This window comes from Neodiprion fabricii, chromosome 2, assembly GCF_021155785.1.
Source record: "Neodiprion fabricii isolate iyNeoFabr1 chromosome 2, iyNeoFabr1.1, whole genome shotgun sequence".
In the NCBI taxonomy this organism is placed as follows: Eukaryota; Metazoa; Arthropoda; class Insecta; order Hymenoptera; family Diprionidae; genus Neodiprion; species Neodiprion fabricii.
In genome coordinates this window covers 25,789,481-25,804,835 of record NC_060240.1, presented here as the reverse complement: position 1 = coordinate 25,804,835, position 15,355 = coordinate 25,789,481, and the positions used below count along the sequence as shown (strand labels likewise).

General features: G+C 36.3%; 1 protein-coding gene across 1 annotated transcript in view; it reads left to right on the top strand.

Moving 5' to 3' along the window:
• LOC124176820 (PH domain leucine-rich repeat-containing protein phosphatase 2) overlaps positions 1-15,355 on the top strand; it is a 133,350-nt gene that overhangs the window by 33,224 nt on the left and 84,771 nt on the right. Inside the window, exons 4-5 of the mRNA XM_046558551.1 lie at positions 6,781-6,915; positions 14,188-14,423. Coding sequence (XP_046414507.1) covers positions 6,781-6,915; positions 14,188-14,423 — 371 coding nt within the window. The remainder of the gene's footprint in view (positions 1-6,780; positions 6,916-14,187; positions 14,424-15,355) is intronic.

Sequence of the window (15,355 nt, the reverse complement as noted above, 5' to 3'; positions counted from 1 at the left end):
AAAAAGGATCGACAATAGCGCAAAATGGTTACGAGTAGCTCGTTTTTCCTAATTCCAACAACACTTAAGCAGTTTTTTCAACGATACCTGTTTTACTGAATTCTTCTACTTACTATAACAAATGAAATTTTTCTCAGTGCACAGTTCTTGACTGTTTTTATTATTTTACCATAGCCGAAAAGTACAGTTCTCGTTATAGAGAATGAACACGAGTTTCGAAACTGTAAACGAAAAATCGAGTATGCATTACTGTTCTTTATTATATTTTATTATAACTAACTACTACAACACTTTGATCTTGGCGCCACAATAAGTTGATTTTAAGGTTTCGTTCAACAAGCATGTTCAAAATTATTAAACCGATTCTAGTGGTGCTGACAGGTTTTTTCTTGGAATTTCAAATTCAACAATATTACGAGAGAGTCTTCTACGCGGAAATCTGCAAGCCCTGAAATAATTCTTTCCCTCTTAATCAATTACGAAATACTGACAATAAAAGAAACGGGTATAATAACTGAATTTAGACCTAAGCAGCGAAGGCTTAAGTTAATATCATTATTATTATTATTATTAATATCAGCCGCATACGCATATCATTACCAACATCATTATCTTGTAATTGATATTGTTTGCTATTTTTCATACTACAGAACATAACGTCACTAAGTACATATTGTAACCACAATTCGATGTAATCATGCGAATAACATTTTTGTCTGCAGATGTTATTAAAAAATTTTCCCGCAAACGAGATCAAATTTAGAACGAATGAAGTTCACTCTGACTTGCGTTGCATTTTAACGAGCGTTGCCCGTCTGATCCCTGCTCGCAGGCGTCTTATCCTGTTTGTTAATCTTCATGAAATGGAATCTCCCCTAGTCCATTAATTTTATACCTTTTAGCGAAAACGCGGCGTGAATTAATCCGTTGCATATTACGCTTCCGCGAACGTATCACACCTCCGATGTTATACGCATACCTGTCCGAATAATCGCACGTCGAGTGCAGGATTATGGATTATTCGAGCGCTCGTACACCTACCGGCAATTGTAGGTCATGCACGTTGGTATCATTTCTTTTTTTCTTCTTCTTCAATTTTCCAACATCGCCAGTTTGATTTTCATCAATGAAAAACAACAGAAACATAGTTACGAAGTACCTGGTTAAAGTACCTTTTTTATACCTGAGAACATTTTAGGAGTACCTGAAAGATATGAATGTAGAGTCCTTTAGTTGCGTAAAAATTTTCCAGCGGAACCTGCGTTCAACGCTGAAGAGTAAATATTGACTCAAACGAGAAATAAATGATCTGATAACATGTTTGAACGTTTACTTTTTCTTGAGTAAAATAGTATTGAAAGCTAATAACACGCATCGGACGACTAATTGCAGTGTTGTGTACAAGTGTATGACTTCTTTACATCACTCTTAAGCACGAAGGGTATAACAGAGCAGATTTTACTAAAAACTGCAGAAAAAGAGGGACGCATTAGGTTTTTCAAATGAAATTTTTCTCAGTGTACGGATAAATTTTGAACACCTGAACCTGTATCTGGGTACATTTCTTAAACAATACCCGTACCTAGGTACCACTTTTGAAGTACCTTTTACAAAACTTAACCGAAGTAATATTGCCGTGTATCGTTCTTCCGTTAGATTAAAAGCGAATTGCATAAAACGCGCGAATTTCGCTTCGGCGAGCGGGAATCGCTACATTAACTTGAATTATTCGAATCCACCCTTGAAGCTGAGCCATCGGTGGGTGACAAAGCTGTTTTTATTAGCGTAAAAGCGGAACGGTAGGAAGGGTGGTCGGTCGCTGAAATATAGAGCGGCACGGGATCGAGAAGTTTGGAGAAATAGTGCTGCAGGCTTTCCGCTAATTATAAAAGTTGTCCGCGTCGCTGCGGAACCCGAGAAGTTCTTCTTCTCTCTGGGTGTCCCACCGACTCCGGGATGCCACCCTTGTTTAATTGCATTTTCACCTGACGCGATTTTGCACGTATATCAGGCGAAGATATCCGTGTGCTCGTGTCCGCGTGTTTCAAACTGGGTGCAACAATTCCATATAATTTCTCCGTGCAGCTTACATCCCCCTAATAATCCGCATTCTGCGATTTACCCGCTTCTGCACTCCGTTTAACCCATTCGATAATTCAGGATTACGACGTGACCGACGCCAGGGACGACATGAAAATTTACACTCAGCAGAGAGTGTATTCAATGTTTTTTCACCGCGCGATTTATCAAGCGAATGAAATCGGCAATCTTCTCTTGCTTTCTTATATACACATATATGGGGCATTCCATGTAAAATTTACACCTTTTTTCCCTCACCATTTTCGATTCGTTCCGCGATTTTTTGTACGATTCTACAATCTAAAAAAGGCACTACCGAATTTTTTCAAATTTTTTTCGCTAACCTTTTTTTTTAATATTGTTCAAACCCATTTCGAAAACGGTCGTTTTTAAAAATCTAAAGATAAAAATCAATATATATATATGGGGCATTCCATGTCAAATTTACTATATAATATATTGACATGGAATGCCCCATATATATATGTATATATATAAAGGTGTATGTACAAAAACTAATCTTTATTGTATACAAGGATGATATTTCGAACCTAGATTATTTATGTTTACATTACGCTCTTATGTGTCAGAGTGACTGTTACGAATGGATAACTGATACTTGTTCAGCGGCTCAATTCGTCAGTCTTGTCGAATACTTGAGAGAAGGAAGACGTGATAAAATTTGCATAATACAATCTCAAGCTAGTAACTTATCCTCTATATGTTCAACATTTCTTTATCCACATAATTAAGCTTTGGCAATTGCTAAGGCTTTCGAACGATCATTGTGAGAGCAAATATCAGTGTGAATGAGTGCTATATGGTTACATTTTACCTGTTTCATATAATGGTAAGTGTTTAAAAAATTTTTTTTAAGTTTTCGCCACTTGATCATCGATTTTTGTCAAAATTATCAACTGTTATGTGAAATTCGTTGCCCTCGAATGGAATATCTCGCAATATCTTTGTCCCATAATTATAATCTTCGAATGATTCTTCAAATAGGATTTTCTTAACTACCAGTAGTTTCCATGTTTTCAACCAGGTTCTAAAATGTATTCATCGAGAATCGAAATATGTTTGTGGATTGCAAAATTTTGTCGGAGAAAAAAATCAATTCTCGAGTATCCATCAAAGTCCATGGACTGAATTAATACGCAACTCAGTAATCGTGTTTTGCTAAAGTTGTTATAGATTTTTCCATTTTCCTCATTCTACGTATCCTTGATTCGTTTCACTTGGTGTTTAAACAAGCACGTAATGTTCAGACAAAAGATAAATAATCAGCAGAAAAGGTTGTATCGCCATCGTTCTCATTTTGGGACGAATGACTTAGTACGTGTCACTTTAAGTAATAAAAAAAGTGAAACGAACACGGTGTGAAAAGAAAAGGACTAAAAATAGCAAGCGTATAATTATCTTCAGCAAAGGGGAAGAACGGTTCACCCCTTGCAATCATTCAGGTCGTTTCTTCTCCCTCTTTCGTGGGAAACAGGCGAGTTATCCGCTTTTTGGTCAAACGGAACTACCTTTTATCTCAAAGGGGGTTAAAATAATACGGCGGTAAAAATTAAGGAAAAGAAAACACGAGAGAAGAAAATTTGCACAAGTTCGTTTACGTCGTGCATTATTTACTTGTTATATGTTCATTAGGCTGTTTCAAATTAGGGCAATATTCGTTTTTCTGCTTGAGCGAGGACTTCGCAATAATTTTTTAATTTTTTTATATTTTGAGTCTTTAATCACGTCCACCCTTCGTTATAATTCGCTTGTGAAGTAGAATCCGAATGTAAAATAAGCTTTCCAGATGCATTGAACATTCATGACAACCAAGATATTGAAATTGATCAGTAACCAAATAAACTTTGTCACAACGATATTTAAACTTGTGATGGAAGTTTGTCTCTCGAATTTTTGTCTTCCACTTTATCTTATTACGATTATTTATTTATTTGGCTCGTTACGAGAAGTCTTATTAATTTATCGTAAGATAAATTGGTGATTTGTTTAAGATGTTTCCTTTTTATTTTTTGTGAATTTCTCAAATCTCCAGCTGATTAAATCCTGGTCTTTAGTTCTCTGGAAGACTTTTCCTTTTAGATAAACTAAAGTTGTCAGAATCTCTCTGATGAACTGTTACAACAAAGATGGAACGACTTAAACTGAATAATGAATTCAAATAAACTTTTCCAGTGCACTTGATGATACCAGCGATATGAAATTCGTTAATAACGTTATTTATTATTCATAAAACGTTTCAATTTCTACAACATCTTTTACCGAATACCTGCTCCTCCCTTTCCACAACAATTCCGTGAAAAAAGCGCGGTTGTTTATTAAACTTGAACTTATTTTCTATCAATCAAACATTTACAAATAACTTTGAATTAACTTTGAACTAATTTACGGACTGTAAACCAATGAACAATGTTTTTACATAAGAACGATTATCGGCAGTATTTGCTTAACAAGCATATTGAAATGAAGTATAACTCTATCCTCTCTTCCGTTTATTCTAACAATAATGGTTTTTCCATTATACAAAACATGCCAAAAATTTTTGTATCTATTCCGTGTGTACTAAAATTAACGAGCACCAGCGAATATTTACGATTGCAAAGAAAATTACATTGCATTCAAGCTTTCAAAACCTGAAACTTTTTTCCAATTAAATGGTATCCATAAAAATACGATTATTTTTTAAAATTCCGCGAAGAAACTGATATAACTTAAATTTTTTACGCGTTATTTAAATGAGACAGAAGTGTAGGATTCTCAGTTGAAAAAAAAATATCAATTTTCAGACCGTTGTTAGCCAAAAACAAATACATTTTCCTGTTCTAAAACGTTCTAATACACCTTCGACGTGTACTTTGAACTTTACAACGTAAGACAAGACAGACTTTATTCATCTTCGATGAATTTTCATCAAAATTTTTCGCGAGAATAGCGACTGACCGATACGCCACTGAGCTCGTACCACAACCAGGTATAATCCCCGTTTATAAACGAGCTCAAACCTTGGTCCACAACCTCGGCCCGTTCACCTACTGCTATTACTTCTATTTATTTCTCTGAACGAGGTGTCGGCTCTGCTTATTCTCGGTCATTTCTCACTGTTACATATTACGGGATAAATCGAATAAGAGGAAGGAAAAAAAAAAAAATTGCATTTCGCTCTCCCCGGGATTTTTATACATTTATTTATACCTTTTATTCGCTCTCGCAAAATTCTTTTTTTTTTTATTCACGGTAATTTTTCCCGCGTCATTCGTCGAACAAAATTCTGCCGGATCTGAAAAGGTCTTTTTTTTTCGTCATTTATTTATACCCATCGGTCTATTTTGCCCTATTTTATTCGTGTTCATTGCGTGTGTGAATTTTTTCCAATATCATTTTCCGTTTTTTTCTTTTTCAATTTCACATCCGCTCTAAAATTACCGCTTTGAGCCTCTCTGCGTAGAGTAAAAAATGTATTTTTCTACGGTGTTTTTAGGCCTGCGAAATCGCCGATGAATCGCTTCACCTCGCTATTCCCAGACTATGCGTATTTATCCATCCTGCGGAAAAAAATATTATCAGAAATGAAATGTCCCTCGAAATTAAGCATATATGTATATACACGTGTAGATACAGTACTCTGTTTACTCATTTTACCACATACATACACGTATGTTTATTATATGTAAACTGACGTATGATACACGCCTGAATGATCGTATTATATGCAAAATTCGCATTAACGTTGCAATTTCGCGTACAGCTGATAACTAGATCCTGCTTCAGTGTAGTTCGGGTATTTTAACATTTACTTGTTTATGTAATATACGCGAATAATTGATATTGACGGCGTCGATTGCGGTACCAATATCAGCACGGAATATAAATATCATTATTCGACCGAGAAATCTATCGTAATACGCTTCGTTTGAATCGCTTATAGTCGCGTTGACTGTATTAATGTTAAAAATCTCGGGTACCAATTCGCAATTTACAGAATGACCGAGGATTTATCCAAAAATAATCTCGCAAGATGTAATTTGGCAAGTTACAGGCCTGTTGAAATATCGAATTGTCGATACTTTTTCATTATATTTGCAGAAATTTTTTTTTGTCCAAACCTGTAAACTGAAAACTATAGCGCAAAAAAAATTCTCTGCCTGTCTTGTAAATTTTAGGCTGACCCAACTCTTTCCGAAACGATGAAAAAAAAAAGAAGGATTTCTCGAAACGAAAAATGAACTAAAATCAAACGAAATAATTAGACAGTCTTCCAGGTAATGGAGAAATTTTCAAAAAAAAAAAAAGAAAACGTAACGATTTGAGTAATTAAAAAAAAAAAATAGGTTTTGGAAAAATGCAAAGCTTTCGAAAACAGCGAATACGAATCTTTGAAACAGAATAAATTATTTGTCAAGGCTCTATATAATCGGTGTATAAATCCTTTTAACTTTTTCACCCCGGCGTAGGTTTTCAAATTATAATAAACGTTGAGAAATTAAATAACGTTGGTGATGATGAACGAAGAGCTATAGAGATAAAAATGAAAACAAACGTGTAATAATAGGTTTAAGAGTGAAAAATTGTCGCTGTTATTTCGGCCAGTTTTATGAGCCGCTTCTCGCTCCTCATTTATCCCCCTTTTTTTTATTAAATCTAATCCAAGCTTTCCTCGGTTATTTTAAATCAAATTAATTTCAGGTCCTGCGGCTCCGCTCCCAGAACTCAGCGGCTACAGCCAATGTGGCAACGTCCTCGTTCTCAAGGGATTAGTTTTTCCCCAGTGGAAGAGGCGACCCCTGGCCGTCATCGGATCTCGACTCTTCTTGTATCCAGGTAAGCTTTCTTCCTTATTATCAGATGCACGACTCGCGGCCTGAGTTAAAGACGATTTTTCCTAGAGCTTTCGGAACAAGATGAAGTTCGATTAGATAAATTGAATTGACATATTTGATGGTACAAGTTAGATCGATTCAATCGCACCAGAAAAACTCTGCAAACATCGTGGAATCGACAATTTTTCTAATGGACGATACCTCGACTTCATTCTTGACTTGATTTTTTCGTAAACAATTTATTTGCGACGCCACTCGCTCAAGGAACTTAAAAATTCATAGACAGGGCGACATAAAATTGTAAATCAAAGCACTTGACTGAAAAATTCTTTGTAATAACACAGAATCATGGACTCGTCGAGTAAAAGCCAAATGGTTTTAAGCCATTAACTTCTCTTCTCTATCCTGTGATTCCGATGTTCCCCAAAGTAATTTCCACTGATTCCCAATGATTTGTTGTTGTTTCCTGTGATTCTGTCTAAGAAAAAACTTGGAAATCACTTGACAGTAACATCAATGAATTAACATCACTGATTTGATGTCCAAATTAATGGATTTCCAATCTCATCCGTAAATGCAAAATTTTCGATCCGATGCTTGAATACGTTTCTTGCATGAGAAGTTAATTATTTATTCTCTTTCCCCGATTCTTTTAAACCTTTATTTCTTTCTTTTAATTATCGTCATCGTCGTCCCTGCTTTCTTGAGCCTGGTAATTTAGCACGTTGAACATTGGCTTAAAAAAAATCCGTAATCCGTGCTTGTGATTTTTGTAGCCAGTATGCGGGGACAGTTGGTAGTTGAGAAGGATGGTCGAGGTCCTGGTGCGACTTGTCAGTCGAGCGGAAGTAATCCGTGTCATTTGTCCGTGTCTCGGGATTATCCGGGATCTTTTCCTAGCTCTCCTGGCTTACGCTTGACCGTACGTCATGAATTAGGTGTCAAGTGGTTTAAAATTTCTTGCCATTTTTTTTCCGACCTATCTATACACAACGAACGGAACTAAAAATTTCTCTCATTGAAATGACAAACGATTTCGAACAATTTCAAGCGATTTTCGAGCAATTGTAATAATCAAAAACGAGTTTGTGATTTCAACGAGTAAATGGACCCTTAATCAAAATATTAAATGTCACGTGTATTTGATTTTTTTTTTTTGTTTTTGTTTTTCATAAAGATTTAGTTCTACGCAAGAATTTTTCGGATCGCTGAATATTATCACTGTTAATCACCTCGAAAAGTGATTGGTATTCAGTTTTTTTGAATTGTTTCGAATCTTTTTTCATTTACTTCTCGTCTTCAATTTATTTGATTCGAGAAAATTAAACGTATCATGCGGATCGAATGGAACGCTAATCTCGAAGACGCAGAATCATCCGGCTACAAACATACCTATCAAATATCCGGTTTCGTAACATTTATTTTTACGATGCTTGTACTTTGGAAGAGAAAGAGAAAGTTTATTTCAGTGTTATTTTTTTTCCTTTCTTTTCACATATGGATCGATGGGAAGTATCGTCGCGCAATCGTAAAATAAAAGAAACTTCGTCGAGTGAAGCGCTATATGAAAATTTTTTATTCTTACTCCTGTATGATAAACTCAAGACACTTTGTTTCATTCGCGAAATTCTTTTTACCGTTTTGTTCTATTTTATTTTTCAGTCTCAGTGTGTGGGTTGTGCAATTTTTATTCATCTTTCAAATATCGAGTACAAATTGAATCTTCGATCCGTGACGGGTTGGATGATAAAATATTCCTAGAAAATGAATGTAAACTTTCTAGGAAAAAAAATCCCGTCTACAATATATACACAGCAGTTGCAAAAATCATTGTCAAGTGATTCCGTGTTTGAAATAATTGACGAAGAATATAATTGACGAAATACGATCCTGAAATGTTCGACTTGGCGAAGTAAATTATGGGGAGAAACATTGACCAATTGAATTTGAAGTTACCGAACCAAACAATACTCAATAATTAAATTAATTATAAAAATTAATACAACTCTTTGTTATTCGATAGTTTTATTGTTCTACAGGACAAAATTCGAAAAATTGTAAAGTGTCTTGAACACGTATTTGAAAACTAAATTCTTTCAACTTTATCGGTATACAAAAGGTTTGTAAAATTGTATGGAATGAAACAACAGATTTTCTTGTTCTCAATTCTTTGTTGCTTTGATCCAATGATGAAAAAATTGTCGGGGCTGTGTGAATCTCGCGGATAAATTTCGCTCGAATCAAAGCGTATGCAATTTTTATTGTCATTGTATATAAGTAGTTATCGAAGGGTTTCTGGACTGATGCCTGAGGAAAGAGAGCGACGAGATTGAAATTGCGTGGCGAGATTGAAATTGTAAATCTCCGTGAATAACAAAGGGACAAAAGGAGCAAACGGTCGTCTGACAAAACAAGGTGGCTTTTGTCCGCGATATTTGATCCCAAGCTCCATCAAACTCCCTCGAGTAATGTATACACGGTATAATACATATTAGATGTATAAATTAAGGCTGGATATTTAATATAAGCATATCCAACCATTATTCGTATATGTGCGTAATAATAGATCGTAAATAATGTCGACATATCGGGGAGGGGGGGGGGGGGAGGTTGAATTTCCGAAAGCGCTTAATTCCGAATTATTTGGTGGTGAAACTTGAAGTAAAGAAATCAAACTTTTGCGAAACAACAAAGTTCACTCAAACTTCCGAGATACGTGATTACAAAAATATACAAGTTACGATAGAGGAAAGTTCCGAAAAGCAAAGTTTCGGTGGAGTAAGATTCCGAAAATTAAAATATAATCACAAAGCGTAGTTTACTCAACGAGTGGGTGTGAAAAATCAGAAGATCCAAAAATCAGAATGACCAGGATTGCGAACGTAAAAATATCGAAAATCCAAAACAAAGAAACATTAAAGTGGTGAAATTTCACCAAACCAGAAATTCACAGAATTGAAAATCTTCTTTCGCTCAAAGTTGCAATGTATCAGATTTTCAAATCTTCTCACATTCGCACTTTCGGAACTTTGACTTGTCGGAGTATCGCCTTTTCGTAACTTTGACCATCGGGCTTCGGACCACTTGAAACTTTTATATTTCGTCAAAGTATGATTTCTTTACTTTAGGTTTCGCCACCGGAACATTCGAAAATTGGCACTCTCCGATTTTTTCAAATTCGAAATTTAAACCATGCCTCACATATTGCCGTTTCTGCGAGTTAAAGGATGGAAAACAATTGCAAAAACGTTTGATTCGATATTTAAAAAAAACAGAAAAAAAATTAGAAAAATCAAGCGATCATAAATTAAATTTAAAATCATAAATTAATTGACAACGACTAAAACCAAAAAAAAAACAAAACAAAAGAAGAGGTAAAAAAAGGCTCCGAGGAAAGGGGTTGAGTACGGAGACGGAATGCGCGTTCTCGGGTTTCCGGGGTGATATAGCGGTGGGATATAAATTGGTATTCTTTCTCGGTTGAAGGGAATAAATTCGGGATTAAATTGAGACACTCGAGAGCAGCGCGGGGCCGTATTCAAATATTTTCGCAAAACTTTCCGCGTAAAAAGATAATACAGTTCGCGTAGTCAGAGCCACTGCAGGGGTTCGAGGTGCCGGGCTATAAGAGTTTTGGTGTGGGCGGGTATAAGGTACGAAAGTTCCGCGGATTTGCGACGGAGCCTCAACGAAACCCTCCAGGCCGCAGCTAAGAGACTATTTTGGAATATCAATGGCCCGGATACACGTGCGTGGTGGAAAATGACGAGGTCTTGTTGCACGGGAAGTGGGCGTGTAATAAAATCGTTGTAATCTTTTGATCGATGACACCTTCGTATCCTGTTTATTGTGTCGTATGTCGATCTATTTTTTTCACCCACAACGAGCAGATTTACACGGTAAGACTGAAATCGTCATATCGTACATAGTATTAAGGTTCGAAACGAAATTTTGGATGTTCGGATGTTCGGAAAGTGACGTCACCCAAATTTTTTTTCCTCTTGACGTCGTCGATCTACAGTGATCAGCTAGCCGAATTCCTCAGTCTGGAAACAACCGCGCAATAGAATGGACGTATGAGAATCGCGCTCCGCAGATTTCGAGTACCGGGTTCTCTACCTCCTGGATCCTGCGCTCCGGGTCCGCTACCTGGTGAAACTCGACTTCCAGGACTAGAGCTCCGTAGTTTTGCTCGTCCAAGTCCTTTAGCTTGTGGATTTTGACCTCCAGGACTAGCGCTTCGTAGTTACTGCACTCGAGGTCCGCTACTGGATAAAACTCGACTTCACGGACGAGCTGACTAACATTTATTATCCATTGAACAATCCTCAAGCATCAAGGGTGTGAGGTACTTGGTAAATCTTGTATCATCTGGTAAAACACTGACAACGAGTAAGCGAGCGTAGCGAACGCACGAGCACAAAAAACCAGCTACATTAGGCATCGGACCCCGAGCGAACTTTGGCGAGTGAGGGTTTTAAAGCTGGTAAACAATTAATGAAAATCTTGTCTTCGAATGTTGAATTTTCCTCATCTCATTACCTCTTTGTTAGATTTTGAAATGGATTTCAATCACGTTTGATACGTCAAGTTTACTATTTATATTCATCATCAAAGGAATGGTAGAAATAATTGTTTTGAACAATTGGTAGCTGGATTTTTAACTGGAATTGTTATCAATTGTGTTTCTTGTGTGAAAATTGCAATATCTTTACAACTCACAACGATCAAGCTTACCTGATTTTGCTTCAACTGATCTTTTCGAAACGTATAACTTATACTCGGTAATCCTGATGGATTCAAATTCGAAGACGTGGCGCAATCAGGATCACTTTGAAATTTGACCTTCAGTTCAAAATACGAGTACATTTAAAATTATTCGGTAATCGTTGGACCTGACGATATGAAATGAAATTGATTTGATAATATCATGACGTGATTGTGCTGAAACAGTCTTTAAAATTTCATTTAGAGGTTTATTGGACTTTTCTGAAATTTTATTTGATAATTTAACAATTCAACAACTATTATGTTGTTGAAATTTGATTCAATATTGGTAATGCAATCACGTGTGTATTCAAAATCAATTAGGCATTTCAAATTGATTGCGTATCTTTACGCTCGTCTGTAGATGCAAAATTGCAAAATCGACAATTTCTGGGAATTTTCAATTACATTTCATCAGCCAAGGATAAAAATCGTATAAAACAATTTGACTACTGACCCTTACCGACATCCTGCCCGGACTTAAACCCTTTTCAGCGGTGATGTCACCGCTATCGATCCCTGCTGTACCGACCGAAGGTCAGAACTGCACTGTCTTACCAACAATCTTATCAACCGAAGGTCAAAATCACGTTGCCTGATTTGACTTGGTAGAAATTTATATCAAATCTCACACAGTGAAAAAATAAACTTAAAAATTGACGTATTAAGTTACGTTCGTTTTCCGATAAACTTTTCTTCCGCCATTCTTGCGGAACATACAGAGTCAATCGAATCAGCGATAACTGTTTAAACCGAAGTTTAAACTGAGTTTTGAACTGAATTCCGCGTTGAAGATTGGTGAACACGTTGGTAAATATACCGAGGATGTGTAACTAGCATCCCTCATGAAGTTTGCGGGGTGAATCGGACGGGGTCCAATAAGCCAATGCCCACAAAAAGTTTCTCCTAAGCCCGCTTCCCGTTTCTCTGCGTAGGTATTCCCGCCTTTTTCCCCACCGAACACGGGGTGAAAAACTTTCGACGTTTATAAAGTTTTCATCTCGCCGCAGAGCGCCTTGTCCCCAAAAGCATTTTGCCGAAACTCGGTGGATCCTTATATATGGGACATTCCACGCCAAATTGACCAGAGTCTGACCCTCAACCTCATGAATTTGGTTCGAGATTCTGGATTTTTTTTTTTTTGTAACCACAAAGTACTTAAATATATTTTTCAGACTTTTTTTCGATTAAATTCGTTTTGCTTATGATTTTGAAAAACTTCCGTGTCTTTGAACGCAACTTAAAGATATTTTAAAAAATTCTAAAATCTTGCGCCATATGTAAAAATTCTTAAGCATAGACTCAGAATGGACCGGCTTTTGATTCCACTCTTTGTTCAGAGTTTTAGAGAAAGAAAATTGTGAGAAAATTAGAACGCACAATCCGCCTATTGGGAACTGGTACTTGAACATTTTTATACATGACCTAAGATTTTTGAAAAGTCCTTCAGTATTTTCCGAAGCTATTTAATTATTTTTCAACTTGATTGGGAACAATCTTCAAAAATCGTAGGTAAAGGAATATTACTCGAAGAAACGTGAAATAAGGCTGAGTACTTTTCGTGGTCGAAACAACAATATAAAAAATCGCCGACCAAATCCAAGAGGTTCGTGGTTAGACCCTGATCGATTCAGGGTGGAATGCCCCATATGTCTTTGTTTTATAAGGTATATAGATACAGGATATAGGCGAAGCGAGAGAGCGGACTCAAGTGCTCGATTAATCTTACAGTCCTGTTTTTAACGTCAGCATTGAAACCATAAAGACGTAACGCTTCAATCGCTGTTTTTTTCATTCCGAGGAAACGCTACAGCTTCTGATTCCTTTTTTTTTTGTCCTAATCTCTTCACACCGAATTTTCTTACTCTGTTTTTAATTTTTTTCGAACAAATATAAAGACCAACTAAAAATATATTTACCAAAAATGTCATATTTTGCATAAATTAAGACTTTCCTTTTAACCAGTATACTCAACTTAATCTCTGCTCTCCCTAACCTGACATGCATATTCAGTAAACCGGAAAGTATACTGGCAAACTTATAAATATTCAAACCGTAATTAAGTGGCAGCCTTTTCAAAGCTGTTATAGTACATAAAATTGAAATTTTTTTTCCTTAGATGAGTTTTGGAACCTAATAAAAGTCTAGATTGTAGAATTTTTTACCCTCTGTTTGTTTCGTCACATCTATCTTTTGAACACTCTTCCGATGTTGTTTCGAGAAACGATTAGAAATTGAAATCCAAACTCCTTAAAATTGAGGAAACGTGAGAAAGAAACGCATGAAATGAATGCATTAAAAAAAAAATGATTCGATCTTGAGAAAATTTCAGTTTATATAGCTTCTAACTTTGGAGGGGAAACGAGTTTGCAATTAATCAAAATAATAAGAGTTTTTAAAGGTGTAACGATCGATGTGTAAACGAATGGCGATTAAAGAGAGATTTCCTTTATTCGAAAAGTTTGCAAAACGCTGTTACATTTTATATTACACTCGAACGTTTCAGCGTCGCCAGACTCGTCGCCGGAATGGATGGAACTCGGAGGAAACGGAAGCGCCGTCTGCTGTGCTCCATCGCGGCTGGGCAGGCTCGTCCTTCGAGTGACGGGATACCCGAGGATCACAGCACCCCGACAAGGACCTCGTCCTCGAGAGTCTCCTCACCATCCCGAGACGCGGCATCTCTACCTTGGCTTCCATCATCCGTGGGACAGAGACCTTTGGCGAGGTTGGCTCAAGCAGGTAAACCATTTTTTTGATCCCTGTTTTTAATCGGAATTTTTTTACTTCCCATTGCCTGATGTGATGCAAGAAAGGTAGGTATTGCTTTTCGTTGTGAACGACTCTCTAAACTTTCGAAGAATATTCGCGTTTCCTGGCCTCTAACAGTAAGTAAGAAAAAAACAGGTATTTCAGAAAAATTTCGGAATGCACTGAGGGAAATTTTTAGTTCCGGTTACCGCTCAGTCCTTGACTATTTTTATTTTTTACCACAATCGAAAAATATAGTTCCAGGTAGAAAATGAAAATTAGTTTTCTAGCTGTTACCGGAAACTCTAGTATCCGTTACTATTCTTTCTCATTACGATCACTGTTGCTAGATTTTCTTGTAACTGTTGCGATAATTTAATGCTTGTGCAACAATAAATTGACGTTAAAGCCTTGTTTAACTAAAAAAGTAGAGTTAACCGAACAAACTGATTTCCCGTTACAATTACCAAAAAAGGATCAACAATAGCGGAAAATGGTTACGCGTACCTCGTTTTTCGTAATTCCAACAATATTCAAACAGGTTTTTTTAACGATACATGTTTTACTGAATTTTTCTAGTTACTGTAAGAAAAGAAATGTTTCTCAGTGTGTCTATTCGGCATCACAAAGCCTGAAGTTTACAACGCTTTACATTCGCATGATTTCATTAAAATTAGAATTAGATATACAATTGGATTGATTTGAACATTTGCGTCTACGGATAAATGATGTATTCTTCATGGTTCGTTGACATCCCATACGATTGTTTATTCCTCTTTACACAATAAACGATAAGTATTTCAAATTCAAAACCGATGTGATATAAGGTAAATTTCGCAATCGCAAAATATGGTAGGTATACTTTTGCTAATTATTACCATTTTTTTAGTAATTTTCAAAATTAACGAACTCTTTGGTAACAA